Raw genomic sequence first — 16941 nt, forward strand, 5'->3', positions numbered from 1 at the left:
ATTCTCTGAAATGGCAGTCACCACTGTCTGACTGATCATGACTCATGCACCAGTTGATGTGTCCAGAGGGACACTAGAGAGAAACAATAAAGGAGAAGTCTGGAAGCACAGTCCTCAATGCCAAATACAGGTTTATGGAGAAATCTATCTGGACTGCGGTGATCAACTGACCCAAATTTATAGCTAGTGGGTCTTCATTGTCCCATATCAATAAAATCCCAACTTCCACAAGCAGACCTAAACCAGTGATGGTTGATGACCAGAACTTCACATTCTGGCAAACTCTCAAGTAACACTCCATCTGTAGGGGAAGAAAGAACCCAGCCAACACTGGAGAAAATGACGTAGGAATAATGGATGAAAGGATGAATGGATGAAGGGAAAAGGAAGAGCTCTGAACACCTGGGGAAGGCAGATACTTCAGCATGTGCACTGCTTTTGACATGGCACAAGATGAGGTGAGGTCATATTCACAGGTCTTGGTGAAATGAAGGAGCCCTAACACTCCTCATCACAATCCACACGACACCAAGCCTGAAGGAACAATTCAGTTGAGACATCAGCTCTTTCAGATAAAATGCAGCTTACTCAACTAACCAGAGAGTTTTTCCCCAAACACAGTGAGCAAGGCTTAATCAGGAACATAATGTCATGTGTGAAGGACATTTTGTTAAAAATACACTGCATGTACTGAAGAACTCTATTTTTTTCATATGATGTGACATATAACAGGCACTGAACCAAAACACCACATAAGTATGCGGTTTATGCTATCTCACTGGACTACCAAACAGCATTAAACATTGAGAAAGTATTGCAGATATATAGTAGAGGATGTCTAAATGTTCCTTTACACTGTTACCACAATGATTGCTTTTCTTCCGTGTTATCACAGCTGTTAAAAAGCCTTAATAGAGAGCTAATAACACAAGTCATTATAAAACATCTTAACTTCATTTGGAAAATATGTACGAGCTTTTTTGTTACCCCTTCTTCCCTGTCTTCTAATCAAGATCTCCATATTGAGCCCAGTTTTGCATTTTCTTAGCAGCATAAATTACAAGCAACTCTATTCAAGTCAATAAAATTACTCCAACATGAAAAAGGAATCAGCCATCTGCAAAAAACAGAGTCTAACAGGTAATTTTCCACTGACAGCTCTTACCATAAAACAGGTTACAGAGATTACTCTTTTATCTAACACTGAATGTAAACAATTAATGCAAAATGTACAATGTCTGTAAAGACAGCAGGTTCACTACTTGTGCCCTTTATATTTAATTATTTTCATCTTAGTAAGCAGACAGTTAAGTGAGACTACCATCAAGCTGTAGATGGAGCTTATTCATCATGCAAAACAGGCAGCTGAACATCTCTATTTATTTATGCATTATTTTACCTTTTGTTCCCAACTTGGAAAGCATGTGGAATCTATGAGACATTTTCATGCATCATTTCTTGCGGGAGAACATCAAGTCACCTTTTATGCCCTCAGACAAACTTCTCCTACCTGATCTCAATAACTGTCCATGTCAAAATTATTTTTCATACCTTGTGTAAGCAGCTGGAGGTTTCGGACTTCTTCTCTCACCTTCAGCTGAAGGACTTGCTGCAGAATGTGCTGTCGCAGGCTTTCCTGGGCAATGCCCATTCGTTCAAGCTTTTTGTCAGTAAGTCTCAGCAAAGCACGGCCTGGATGCAAAAGGCAAAAAGAAAAATCACCCAAGGATTTCCATTAATGCAATATTCTCACTCTGACAGGATAATTTGCTACAGAAAAAATTCTCAGCCCTGAAATACCTCAGTCTGAGAGGTTATGTTTCATCAGTTAGGTACTTCCTTACTGTCAGAGATCTATGTTCCACTCCTCTCTTTTCTTTTGATTTTCTGTATTGTTTTGGTGCTTTGTGAGACATTTAGGCATGTAAAATAGGTATCTTGTGCCATTTTAGACAACCAATTGCTGTTCTTAAGTGGCAGCTGGTCTCCCACAGGTAGGATAGCCCCTTTAAGTCTACAGTTGGTCCAGGTGCCTAGATAGACCCTCACCTATTTTCAAGCATCTACATTACTGTCAAGAAACCACCAGTGAAAGTGAATTTTACCAATTCAATCACTTTAAGATATACCGAGGATTAATATTGTTGCAATTCAGATATGTCTGTAGTGTAATAGCACCATTTCTCAGGAGGGCCCTGTACTTCATGGTCCAGCCTTTCAAATCCCTCTCAACAGTAATCTATCACACCAAAACAGAAAAAAGAGCCAGAGATTTCCCTTCACACTATCAGTTATATCTAAATCATTCCTGAAAAAGATGTTTGCCCAACTATAAAAGACATTTGCCCACCTATAAGGAGCCTATGGTCTTTGCAGGCAATCACTCCCAGTTTGTGACTTATCTTTACCGTTAGGGTAACATTGAACCACGGTCCCACGCAGATTGTAGATGTTAAAAAAATCAAACAATCCATACTCCCCAGATTCTGCTAGTGGAACTCTGACTCCATCTTTTGGGCATCGCTATGCTATAAGTAAACAGGAGGAAGTCAGCACACTGGCTGAGCCAACACCAAGCAGAGAACCAAAGCATCAAGCAAAGCTTTACCTTAGGAAGAAACCCAAAACTTACTTTCTTTGGTCTTCACCACTGCTGTGACCTAGTACAGGGAAGAGTGCCCTGCAGCTCTCTACTGACCCTTGATTCCCAGTACAAACATTTGCTATCCATAGGTGCCCTGGCCAATACCAGCAAATCACACTGGAGCTACATTGATACTACCTTGGAAAACGGCATGTTGTTTGGTTCACTTTTTTAAACAGACTCAACTTTTTACACCCTCTAGTTCTGACTGTAAGCATTTTTTAATTATTAAAAATCCCTTCTTTGATTTCTCAGGCTCTATTCTGAAACCAGAAGAAGATAGTGAAGAGCAAGTTATTCCCTCTGCAACACAGCAGCCTCTGTGCTACCATTACTGTGGCTTTTGGATGAATGGTACAATTTAGCTCATCATAAAGTGTTACTCAACGCAGCAAGATAAGGCCCTTATTCAATCTCTTTCCTTACAAAACAGCAATGAGTACAGAATTTTTATGATTATTTTAATTAAAAAATTTAAGATAAATGCCAAAAATTTAAAGGGGCACACAATATTTGCCCCAAACCAAGCAGTTAGCGGTATAACCTCACTAACTGCTAGATTTCACTCACAAGCAGTTCTGTGAAGTGGTTAGTGGGATCTTGATATGATGCAACATAAAATACTGGGATATTACTATTAACAAAGCTAGATATTATTGATCAGATAAAAAATGACAGGGTTCATACATTTTCTGCCCTTCCATGTCTCTCAAGCACTAGACACTACGGAGGATGACCTTTTGATTAGGAAAACTTTCTTTGAAATCATAAACAAGAAGAATTCTATCGCTTAATGTAGTAACAAAATATGGAAATTAGTCCCCTGCAAATCAATGCCAGCTGTCCAATTCCCCTGGTGATACAGACGGTAATAATGACTTCAATTTTTATATCGTCTTATCACACTAAAACATCTTAAAGCAATTTATAAAGGATGTAGAGCAGTCCAAGAGTATGGTCTGTAATGTCAATCTAGCAACTGAAAGCAAACAAAAAATAAACAAGTCATCAGTTTACAGAGTGCCAACACACATGTCATCTTAGAGGAGGGAGTCACCAACAGTAATATGAAAGGACAGACAGAGGCCATGCATCTCATCCAGTGCCCTCCACCTCTTTTTGGCCATGGATATAGTCATTACTCCTTATTTCCTCTGGGCAACTCTTTATTTCATATTCATATCGGTTTTCTACCCCAGTCACTGCCTTTGGAGGTTGAGTGTGCACAAAACAGAGACGTCTCTTTTCACCTCCTGGCATGCCAGTTCCTCTGCGGCTTAGGCTCAAAGCACAATGCCATTGGAAAAAATTGTCTTTGACTCATACTACCTGCAGCAGCTTGCACAAGTTGCCTTAAATTAACTCTTTCTTGCACCAAATCCAATGTGACATGTTGAGGCGGTGATGAGGCGAGAAGGCAAACATCCAAATGTGGCATTTAAAGAATGCAATTAAGTGACCTGAACTAAGAAAATTCAGTCCTCCCCATACTTTTTTCCCCCTCAACACTCAGAACAACAACATCCAAGTCAGAACTGGAATAATTTTTTATTCTGGTACTAAGTCATGCCTTTGAAAAGATATCGTTAATGCCTGGATCAGTCAACAAAGCCAATTAGTTACTAAGGCCAAGGTCCTGACATTGCTAATGATTTCGGATGCTTCACTGTCTTGCTTCCTGTACTGTACATATCTGAAAGAGTTATCATTTGGTGCTAAGAACTCTGTAAGGGTTATTGAACATTGAAACCAGTTCTCCAGAGAGGTTGTGGTGTCTCCACCTTTGGAAACATTGAAAACCTGACTAACAAGGTCCTGAGCAACCTGCTGTAGTTGCCCCTGCTTTGAACAGGGGGTTGGACTAGATGATCACCAGAGGTGCCTTCCGACATCAGTTGTTCTGTGATTCTGTGAAACAACCTGCATGAAGGATCTCAAGATAAAGATCTATTTTCTTTGAAAAAGAGAAGATTAATGAAGGAAATTAATAAGCATATAGAAAAGATGGTCATTTTGGCAAGCATCACGGTTAAAACAGAGACAGCTATACATTAAAACTGGGGATAGATTTTTAATTTTCAGAGAGTGCTGGATAGAATATATTATCAAGAACAGAACATGTAACAAACGTAACATTTTCTAAGAGTGTACACTGATCTTTGCTAGGACACAAGTAAAGGAACTTCACCTACATCTCAGGAAAATTTCGCAACACTACAGAACTGGCACTACCTCTTAGATGTAGCAGCTACATGCATAAAAGAGACCAGGAGATTTTTTTCAAAAGCACCTTGACCAACAGAACCATAAAGATCACAGTCACAAACACCTAGGCCTTGCCTCTAGCTAATTGCAAGACTGGAAACCAAATGCTTTAAAAAACCCCACAACTCCCTCGGTATCTCTACGCATCTTTTAACACCTAAACCCTAGCCCTCTCATACTCAGGACAGATCAGCCGTGGAATGTTCTGAGACAGCCCGAGGGCAGACACAGAATATAAAATACTTTCCAGATTGATGGCCTAATTTTTTCTAATATGACTTAGCTGCTGCAGATCTCATTTGATCAAGCTGGGATTAGATGAAAATTTGAAGGGAGTGGGAAACATTGCATGCCACAGAACATTAATATGAGTATAAGCATTGGTCCAATGAGGCTGCCGTTGGCCCTAGAGCAAGGAATGTGGCACAGTCTGCTGTACCGAAGCAGAAATGCCTGTACCTCCCTGCACTGGTATAGCCTACTGCTCTTCCCCCCGAGCCTGTGAAGCTGCACCAACTGCCATTCACAGACATCTAGAGGGACACCACGTGAGAAGCCTTGAAAGTACACTTGTAATGAAGGTGAATTAATAGGTAAGAAAGGACTTATTAAACGTGTAGAAAGAAGTGAAGAAATACAGGGAAATGAGAGCAGGTAGTTAGTAAGAGGCTGGTCTCACGCAAAACCCTGAAGAAAATTATGACTAATTTAAAGTTGATGAAAATGATAAACCACTAGTGGGAACAAATTATGTGTGTGAAATATGGCCAAGAAAGGTGATCTTGTCTCCTCAGTACAATATCATAGGTATACCTGAACACCAAGACAAGATACTCAGTTTACTTACCATGGGGCACAGAATCTAGGAAAGAAAGAACAGGGCAGAGAACACAAGGACATTAAAAAATGCCCTAATGCTAGACCAACAGCTCACCCAGCCCTGTATTCAGAGTGGCAGTAGGAGATATATTTCAGGAGAGCTATTGGGAGGGCTACTTTCTGAAGTCATTCCCTTTGTACCATGCCAGCATCCAGAACTGTTATACTAGGGTTATTATAGAGTACGGCATTTTTAGCACCTACTTATTGTCCTGATGTCCATAAATTTGTCTTTTTGATCTTCCTGATACTGTCTGCCTCTGCTGCCTCCTGGGATAGCAAATTCCAGAAGCTCACTGCCCATTTTTGTCTGTTTTATATTGATTTCTTACTAATTGTTTCAAGTGTTCTCTAGTTCTTGCATTGCAGTATTTGGTTAACAGCTCAACATTCAGCTTGTCTGTTGCTTCCATTATTTGTAAACTTCAGTCATATGCCTTTTGATCATATTTCTGGATGAATCCAGCTGACAAACCTAGAAAAACAGGAACATGGGATGCACTAAGCCCCTAAATTATGCAAGATGAAAACTTTTTCAAGTTTATACTTGAAACTTTATGCTGCAAACAACATTTTAAATTGTTGTTGACACAACAGGATATTCTTACTTAATTGATAATAATTTACTTCTCTAGTTTTGAGGTAGAACAATTTCAAACATATTGCTTTTGTATTTACTTCTTTAGTTCCACAAACATATTCATAATTCTAGTTCACTGGGTTTTTCTACTTGAAATAGTCTGATCACAGCTTTCCTCTTGCTTATATAGGCTGATTGTTGGCTTCTCTTCACTTCAGTGCTTAAAAACAAGCCTCCTAGGACTTACTGAGTAAGAAATTTCCATGACAGAGACACAGACATTAATATCATTGTTCAGGTGCTGGCGAGACACAAGTATAAAATTTGCATCATATAGTAAGGAAAGAAGAATTCAAACAAGAAGAGGCAGAGAGAAGCTATGACTTCATAGTGAGGAATGGTGAAATTATGAGGAGGCGAGAAAAAGAATAGTCACCTATAGAATGAAAACGGCCTCGTGATGGCAGTGGAGGGAGATGCACATCAGGCAAAGAGAATAACTATTAAACTAAGGAACTAAGTTGAAAAGAGAACAAATGGATATGAATACAATTGAGGATGTTAGGTTCAGAAACATCTTGTAAAAGAAGCAGCACAAACCAGAAATCAATCAAATTTTCAGAGCAAACTTGATATGACTTCATGATGCTGTTCTTGATAACCTATCAGATCTTCTACAGTCCTAGATTTTCTGCTTTCCACATGAGAACTCAAGAGCATGCCTCTCCTTCTCATGCCAGTCTCACCACTAGTCCACCAGACACATCAGCCACTTTGTCATCAATGCCTTGTGGCAAATCTATAGCTTTTCTTGCAAAAGCAGTTAGATCTGGCTCGTCTTACTAATCATTTTAACCTGAAGACTGGTGCAGACTCTTGATAAACTGCAGCTTGCATTACCACCTTCTTTGCCCCACTTCAGCTATCTAATATGTCACTAATCAGAGAAGACTCACCTGCTTTGAAAGTAAAAATGGATTCATTTTTCATCTGACTCACCATAGCAGCAAACGCTTTATTGATCTACCTACTAGCATAATGGCAGCTGCCAGCCTAGGCGGAGGAGAATTAGCTCCCAAAATTGCTGTTGGTAGCTGTCTGGTACTTCTGACACGATGAACAACTCTCAACTGGGGACCAACTTAGACAGACAGGAGACACAAGGGATACTGGTACAGAAATAAAGCAGAGGGAACAATAGTTTCTAATGATAGGGACCAGAAGGAGCAAAGACGACTATTTAACCTTGATGAATATCAGAGATCTCCAACTGAGGAAGTTCTCCAACATCAGAGCCAGCATTCTTGTACTTTCTCATCCTGTTAACAAATGCGGCAAACCTCCATGGAGCTGTAGGAATTACTTTCTGGTAAGTCACAGGAATGGGAGAGGCCCGTGACTCCAGTATAGCTCCTGTGGAAGCACAGGAAAGCACAGGAAGGCATTTGCTCATGTATCAAATTAGCTTTGGACACGCCTTTATTTGTTAACATCATCAAAGAAGAATAAGATTATTTTCTGGCTCTTTCTCATTCATTATTTGCTGGATCTGGATGAGGCCAGCTCTACAGTAAAGTTTCTCAAAGAAAACACTGTCATACTCGTCAATTAATGTCTGATCAAACTCAAAAAAGCAGCTATGTAAACAAAGGCACTTTCTGAATATCATCTTCATCCTTCGTCTTCACATCATGTCTGTTTATAATTCTGAGGAGAGGAAGTGATGACTATTGTCACTGCTGCCAATAAATCTACAATAAAACCAGTTTATTTCCGTAAAACCCCTCTCAGGTCGCAGTTGTCTTGCACCTTTCTGACCTTCCTCCACAATTCTGAACTGCAAGCATGAACAGGATATGAAAGAAAAGTAACTCTACAATCTTTAACTAAGGTGCATTTTCAAACACAAGATTAGCAACAACCAAGACATGACTTTGTTTCTAAATTTGCCTGTTTCTGACAAACTTATTAAGTGGTCAGTAATATATCTGTGAAGCTATTTAACTCAGATTACTTAGTTTGGCATAACTTCCTCTCACCTTAGCGCTGCCTTTCCCAGTTCCCTCCATATTCCATCAAATAACGCTGTCATTTTCTATTCTCTTAATTCTGACACAGTCCTTTGAGCTATGTATCTCCTGGTCAACAATGGTCTCCAAAAATGCACCAAGTTAGGAGATGTCTTTCTGGCACTCAGTTTTTCCCTGGCTCTTCCCAAGGACCTCTCCCAGCTAGCTACCTCCAGCTGCTTCTCCCCAGCCACTACTACCTTTGGGGCTCCTACGGCCTGCTACACAGGCTCAGGCATGTCCATCTGCTCAGTCACAATGATGTTGGATTTATGCTATTGAAAGAAAACAACAAACATGCAGTAATGGTGAAGTCATGTAAAAATACTAAAAGACAGTGAGTCAACAGAGCATGGATCTTGAATATCCATTTTAGGGACCGCATTTTAAAAGTACCCTTTAAAATGCGCTCCCTAAAAGGAATCTCCCTGGCAGATACTTTCTTCCAGCCAAGCAGCTCAAACCAGTCCAGTTATCTTGAAAAGTCATACTAAAGACAAAAATCCCTCTCCAGAAGTGAGAGTCTCCTGACTCCCAACTCATCCCATAAATAAAGCAAGCAACTCCTGCTCCTTGACTCATCCACACATTTTCAAGGAAGTATTTAATTGTATACTTTATTTGTGTGGGAGCACCACACATCCTTATATCATAGAACCATAGAATCATTTAGGTTGGAAAATACCCTTAAGATCATTGAGTCCAACCGTTAACATAACATTGCCAAGTCCACCACTAAGCCATGTCCCTAAGTGCCACATCTACACATCTTTTAAATACCTCCAGGGATGGTGACTCAACCACCTCTCTGGGCAGCCTGTTCCAATGATTGACAACCCTTTCAGTGAAGTAAAATTTCCTAATATCCAATCTAAACCTCCCCTGGCACAACTTGAGGCCATTTCCTCTTGTCCTATCACTTGTTATTTGGGAGAAGAGACCGACCCCCACCTCGCTACAACCTCCTTTCAGGTAGGTGTAGAGAGCAATAAGGTCTCCTCTCAGCCTCCTTTTCTCCAGGTTAAACAACCCCAGCTCCCTCAGCTGCTTCTCACAGGACTTGTGCTCCAGACCCCTCACCAGCTTCGCTGCCCTTCTCTGGACACGCTCCAGCACCTCAATGTCTCTCTTGTAGTGAGGGGCCCAAAACTGAACACAGTATTTGAGGTGCGGCCTCACCAGTGCCAAGTACAGGGGCACGATCACTTCCCTAGTCCTGCTGGCCACACTATTGCTGATACAAGCCAGGATGCTATTGGCCTTCTTGGCCACCTGGGCACACTGCTGGCTCATATTGAGCTGGCTGTCGACCAACACTCCCAGGTCCTTTTCTGCTGGGCAGCTTTCCAGCCACTCTTCCCCAAGCCTGTAGTGTTGCATGGGGTTGTTGTGACGCAGGTGCAGGACCCAGCACTTGGCCTTGCTGAACCCCATACAAGTGGCCTTGGCCCATCGATCCAGCCTGTCCAGATCCCTCTGCAGAGCCTTCCTACCCTTCAGCAGATCAACACTCCCGCCCAACTTGGTGTCATCTGCAAACTTACTGAGGGTGCACTGGATCCTCTCATCCAGATCATTGATAAAGATATTAAACAGAACTGTTCTAGATATGTAACAGCCTTAGTTGTCAAATTTTGAGGTAATTACTCTAGTGTCTAATGATTTACAGATATATTCCAAAATAACTTTATTCTAAGACAATATTGGTTCTATACAGAGAAGGGAAGGAGTTAATGAAAAATTGTGCATCGTGATTACTGGAAGTGGTTCAGTAAGTAATTTGCTGTACTGATGGGAACTATATTGATTCCTTACAAGTCTTGAGTAAAAGACTGTTAGACAGTCCTGTTTTTCAGCTGAACATATTCAGGACCTGATGATTTTAATAGGAGGAAATATTCCCCTCTGAAATATAAATTCAGGCACAAATCATATTACAACACTTTTCAAATGTACTGTAAAATGTGAGACAACCATTTTTAGTGCTCTCAGGAAGGACCCGATAGGACCCACAAAGTAAATTAAGGATAAATGTAAACCTTTAGCAGGCAGTCTATAAATCCACATTGCTTGTTGTATATACATTTGCCAACCTACTTCCTGGCCATACAAAATTATATATTATCTACAGCTATATATAAAGATATAAAGACATATAATAATGGACTTCTATTATATTGCACATCGTATTTTTTAAGAAACAAAATCCAGGACTATTGTTTGCTGGTATCTGTGTGCTAGATTTATGGTCCCCCTACTCAAATAAATAACCTCAAGGTCTTTTTTGTTTGTGATGGAGTGAGTGAATCTGTCAACAACTTTGATTTTGTCCACCATCAGCAGGACACACAATTCTTCAATTCCTAGTTAATGTAATGTCACTCAGTGTGCAACTCATTATGCATTACATATCCCATTTCTTTATTTAAAAAAATCACATTAGATCATGCCTGCTGGCAAAACTCCTGTTAATTTATTCAGGAGTAAACACACATTCATATATTATAATGCACAGCTTCTACACAGAACAGATTAGGAAAGGGAAAGCCAATTTGGAAAGCATTAGAATCGACTGAACTCTTTACAGCAAACTCAAACAAGAGCCTTTCCTGTAACTCCTAATGGTGGACCTTACAAAAATCAGTTTTCTTCCAATAAAAAAGGATCATTTATTACGACAAGAAAAATAACCACAAACACACATGCACACAAAAAAACCAACACTCATTCTTGAAGTGCCCAACTCAATTGGAACTGGGAAATCCTTGAAATCACACAGAAGACTGTCTTACCTTCTGACCTTTCTAAAGCAAAAGGGGTTCTGCAGTTCTGCCTAGAAATAGGACTGGTGTGTGCATCCAGCAAAGAGGGCAAGCCCCGTGAAATACACATGTGAATTCAAAAAAAGCCGCCATTTAATTAAGTGAGGAAGAATACCTGGTCCTATCACAGACAAATGTAACCCACTGAGCTCTTTGAACTGCACTAGTACAAAACACTCACGTGGCTGAAGACGAGGCTCTGGGAGCCTGCTATCCCCATCCAAGGGACAGAAATTGTCAGCAAATATTGCTGCTTGCTCTGATTTGCTACTCATCAATCCAATCAATAACCCAAAGGTGCTACGCCACAAAATACACACCAAGGACACAATTCTTCAGTATGCAATATATGGAAGGATGAGGAAAGACAATCCATTTATATGCAGTATCTTTCACGTTTTTGTAATGCCTCGGAAGGTGATCTTGGGGGCCATCTCACTCATTTGGCGATGCTCCATCCCTTCTTCCCCCTGATTACTCTAACCGCCATACAGCATTCAGGCAAAAACCTACACAAAGAAGTAGTATTTGGAACATGTGTTATTCATTTTCTGAGTTTCTTTTAATGCCAAACTTGTGGGAAGCAAGGAGGACCTACATAACGTGACCAGACAGCTTACTGTACTGCATTACGAAAGCTCTGTGGGCCATCACAGGTTCCAGCGGACCAGAATTTGAGAACTTACATTTTCTAGTAAGATTTTCCAATCACTGCTTTGTTAAAAAAAAAAAAGAGCAAAATTAAAATTTTATTAAATATTAAAATAAGCTTTCATATCCCCATGCTGAGGTACATACAGTATTATAATATTTCCCAATCTGTACCCCTAGCTCCTTCCTGCTCCACATCGTTATCTCCAAGCAGCTTTCAGTGGTGCTTTCTTCCATGCCTGTACCAGCTTTACCTTTCATTTTTTAATAAAAAATGAAATTGAGAAAGGTTTTGTGTTAATATTCATGGTGTTAATAATTAATGTTAATAAAAATGGAAAATTAAAAGCACATGCTCATAGGTTAAGCACCGTAGACTGCTTCAACTCTCCTAACCTGAAGGAAGAATCAGCCACATCTCTCCTGATGCACTTTTTGCTCTACCATTTCTCTTTGGGGGCTTTAACTAGAAGCCTGGCACTTGTCAAGCTGCACACACCACCTCTGATGGGCCCTTAACTTACAGTTTATGCTGCTCATTTTATAACCTAGGGGAAGATAATTTTCCTATTGTAAGAGTCACCTCTACACAATTATATGCACAGTCTTACAGATACAGACACTAATCTGTTGCTACGTTGCTTGTTCAGTAGCACAACAAACTTTGCAGAGCTCGTTTGCATTTCTTCCAGCCTTTATTACTGTAGCTGTGAGGAGAATCAGGACATAAAGATTTTATTCTGCTGGCCTATTCCTCCTATTAATACTTACACTCAACTTGTAGAAGACTGCGAGACCATAGTCATTTTGGATCAGAAATAAAACAGATACCTAAGAATGACTTATTGTACCTAATTTGTAAGCAACCAGTCCCTGCAACAGAATCCAGACCTTATTTTTTCTAAATTCTGCCTCCTGTACCACATGCATTTGACTCAGCAAGACATTCCACCATGCCTATAGAAGCAGGACCCATAATAATAATAATAATAATAATAATAATAATAATAATAATAATATAACACTAATGTACAGGAGCCTTACCAGAGGCTGCAGCCTGGCACTGTGGTCCAAATGGAACATGCAGCCCAGACCTCTGCTCTGGCTTTGGGTCTCAGTCTCCCAAGGAAAAATAAAAGCTCATTTTCCCCTGCAAGGTGCAGGAAGGCAAGAAGACATTGTGTGACCTTTTTTATAAAAATAACTACTATAGCTAGGAGCAAGGGAGCTCTCCCAAAAAGAGGGAGACGCTTCATCTCCAAACTGCCAGGGGAACATGCCGAAGCGCAGCTCCTCCTCCAAGTCAGGGCCCCCAAGACCCCCGAGGAAAGGCTGCACTGACCTTGCTGCAATGCACTCGGGAACCTGTACACAAGATGCAAGGGCACAAACCTCTGCCAACTCCCCAACACAGAGAACCCACTCCAGCCCTCGGGGGAGCATCCTGGCAGCAGTGTTACACAGCCCTCCCTTCCCTGCATGCCAGGGAAAGCACCAACTGCCCAGGCGGGTGGTTAGCTTGGAGGCAGGATTTGAAAGCCCTCAGGCTGAGGGGGAAGCCACACTTATTCTCCCTTCTGCTTTTCTGGTCAGATTGGGACAATTTTGGGCATGCATAAAGAAGCAACTCCAGGCACCCAGGTAAATTCACAGCTAAAATAAAAAGGGAAATAGGATGTTCAGGCACCTCCAGGCTTTTTCAGCAACCACACAAGGGACTGTTCTGGATGATAATTCAGGAGTTCAGTTTGCAATCCAGAGCATCGCACCTAGGTCCTGTGTTAGGCATAACGGGACCTGTGCATGTCGCTCACTTTCTGGCTGCTCAGAAGCAGATGCCTAGAAAGGAGATTGGGAGCAAAGCGAGAATATAACAACACGTTCCCAAAATACTCTCTCGGCCTCCCAAAGCTTGTAGTTTAGGGACTAATTAACAAAAATAGAGTTAGCTAATTTGAGCTACAGCTGAGCCTAAGGTCAGTGGATGGCTTCCAGTGACTACAGCAATACTTAAGAGCTGCTTGTGAGAGGAACCTCGCCAACACCTTAAAATGGCAGAACAATTCTCCCATTCCCAACGTGATTTGATCTAGTAGGAAGGGGCAAAACAAGAAACAAGTGCTGCAAGGTAAACCCAAACTAATTAAAATGAGAAATGAGTTCAATAATGAGGCTAATTCACAATCAGATCCATGTAGCAGTGAAATGGGTTATTCTCAGGTCCTTGTGGTCTTCAAATGAAGTTTTTGGAAGAGATAGTTCAGAGGAGCTCAGGTTATTGGGGCCTGTGCAAGAAGGAGGCAGCAGTACTGGGGGGCTGTTCACCTCTGCATGAGATCCAGCCTTCCAAAAGGCCTTGGAAAAATGTGTGGGAAAGAGTAAGAGGAAGAAAAAGAAATGTATATAAACGAAACAAGTACTAGTAACCTCCAAAACCTCAGGAAATAGGGTTTTTTTTGCTTTATATTACATTGTCTGTCTCATAGCTTCAGTGGGTTTTCTTTCTACTATAAATTAAATTCTTTCTCTTTCAGAGAGTCTGCATCACTTCAGAACAGCAAACGTTAAAGCACTGTATTATGTATGAATCTTCAGTTGCACCTTGTGTTTAAGAAAGAGTATATGGAGAGAACACATTTGAACACATGACATGATCCACCTTTAAGTCTTTTTGGTTAAAGAGGCACTGAGTTGAACAAACACTAATTGACCAATAAAATCAGATTAGAGAAAAAGCAACAACTGTGGCTAGTGAATGCATTATAACCCTTATCAACAATTTGCATGTAATAATTTATACAGAGGAAGAAGACTGGAAACTATCATCACAGAAATTTCCTACGGTAATACTGAAGAGTAGCTCTCTAAGCAGACCAAAAGAGCAGATGACACACTGTTTAAGCGCAGTGCTTTTACTTACAGAATATGCATTAGGTATCAATGACACACTGGTTAAGTCTAGGGCCAGATACTTTCCTGGTGCAAAGAATGACGATTCTGACAGGTTCAATGAGGATGCATCTACTCATATCAGAGTCCAGACACAAATATACAAAATCATTTTTCCACTGGTATACATATACACACAACAAAGAAAAGACATACATCATTTTCACCCTGGCAAAATTTTCCTAAACCACAACAGTCTAGAGAATGTTTTCTGAGTCCGAACACTGAGCCACAAATTTAATCCTTAGTCAAGTACTAAATTGTTTATCTTCATCTCCATTCATTACCTTGCACTCAGTCTTCAATACAAAAGCCAAATCATTTTAGGGTTAGTTTCAAACGTAGTTTTGGTTATGCATGAAATACAATTTCTTGTTTCTACATAAAAAATAAACATTTAGGCTTAACACTCCTGGGTTGTAGACGCATGTCTTGTGAAACTCCAGCAAGTAACAATATTCACGTAGCAAGATCTGAATAGCAGCAATACAAACCCAAAAAGTGACAACAGATATTAAGAAATTATTTACTTAATCTTCCAGTGTATAATTAAAATTCTAAAACAAATATCCTGATCTGTAAACATTCTTTGCTCAATCCACTTATATTTCTTCTGTAAAGTTCTCCTTTGAGCCCTCTTTGCGATACACACTGTGCTTGGTTTTCCTCACCAGTGTTTTTCTGTTTTCTTCCCACTGGAACAAGTTATTTTCTGCAGTTTTCTCAGACTGCAAAGCTTCCCTGGTTAAGGAATATGTTGTGCACCATGTGAGCACTGACGGTGTGAAATCCTGTCAATACCCCAGAAGTAAATCAGCTGGATGGTAAGTAGGATCACAGCTGTCTATAGATTGAAGTATCAACTACAAATCCTTTGGCACAGTTGCATAAGAAGCTGATCTAAATCAAGTTATTTCTAGCCTGCTCCCAAGCAATTTTCTGATGGCCTTTGAAGATGGGCAGGCCAAGATTCTTTCTGCAACATACAGCAAGCCATGGGCACTCCCACTCATGTCCTCAAGACCTTGTGTCTGCTCTCAGCAGCCAGGTGCTACTTAAACGATAAGCAGGAGATAGCATAAGGTCCATTCATAGTGGTACAGGAAAAAATTGTGTTATTCAGCTAGTAAGAAGAGGACCTGGGATCCTGGTGGATACCAAGCTGAACATAAGCCAGCAATGTGCGCTTGCAGGAAAAAAGGCCAACAGCCTCCTGGGCTGCAGTAGGGCAGAGCGTTTCCAGCAGGTTGAGGGAGGTGATCCTTCCCCTCTACTTGACTCTGGTGAGGCCACATCTGGAGTACTGTCTCCAGTTCTGGGATCCTCAGTTCAAGAGAGACACAGACATACTGGAGCAACTCCAGCAAAGGGCCATGAAGACGATTAATGAATTGGAGCATCTATCAGATAAGGAAAGGCTGAGAGAGCTGAGTCTGCTCAGCCAGAAGAAAAGAAGGCTCGGGGGAGAGCTTTTTAATGTGTGTAAATACCTGATGGGAGGAGTAAAGAGACAACAGCCACAATCCAAAACAAAGGAAGTTCCATTTAAACTTAAAGAACCTTTTTTATTATGAGTGTGCTTGAACACTAGAACACATGTTCAGAAAAGTTGAGGAGGTTCCATTCTTGGAGATACTCAAAACTGATGGGACACAGCCCTGGACAACCTGCTCTAGCTGACCCTGCTTTGAGCAGGGGGTTGGACAAGATGACCACCAGAGCTGCCTTCCAACCTCAATGACTCTCTGATTCTATTCCATGAAGGTACAGAGCAGCAAATCTGGCTGCCTGAACTTCAATAGAGTTAGCAAGGTCACAATTAGCAGCTACTGAATACAAGAGTGTTACATAATTTGTATATCAATATATTCAATTGAAATGTGCACACCAAGGAGACAGGTGAAAAAATATCTAGCTACTTGGAACCTCCCTCAAAATTGTTCGTATACTAGTGTACACCACCTGCCCTATCCCTCAATAGGAGCATCCAAACATTGGATTTCTCTAAAGGAAGTGCTATAACTAGCAAGGTTAGAAAAGCAGAAGGATAGGGGCTATTAAGCATGTAAAACATGGGGGTTT

The 16941-nt window shown here is 40.8% G+C and overlaps 1 protein-coding gene across 3 annotated transcripts in view; it reads right to left on the reverse strand.

The window, feature by feature from the left end:
- Positions 1-16941, reverse strand: part of SAMD12 (sterile alpha motif domain containing 12) — a 183980-nt gene that overhangs the window by 92022 nt on the left and 75017 nt on the right. For all 3 annotated transcript variants that reach the window (XR_012774557.1, XM_075495175.1, XM_075495174.1), the window contains exon 4: positions 1552-1692. Coding sequence is in view for 2 of the 3 variants with exons in the window: in XM_075495175.1 (XP_075351290.1) it covers positions 1552-1692 (141 nt within the window). In the remaining variant the exon portion in view is untranslated. The remainder of the gene's footprint in view (positions 1-1551; positions 1693-16941) is intronic.

This window comes from Mycteria americana, chromosome 2, assembly GCF_035582795.1.
Source record: "Mycteria americana isolate JAX WOST 10 ecotype Jacksonville Zoo and Gardens chromosome 2, USCA_MyAme_1.0, whole genome shotgun sequence".
NCBI lineage: Eukaryota > Metazoa > Chordata > Aves > Ciconiiformes > Ciconiidae > Mycteria > Mycteria americana.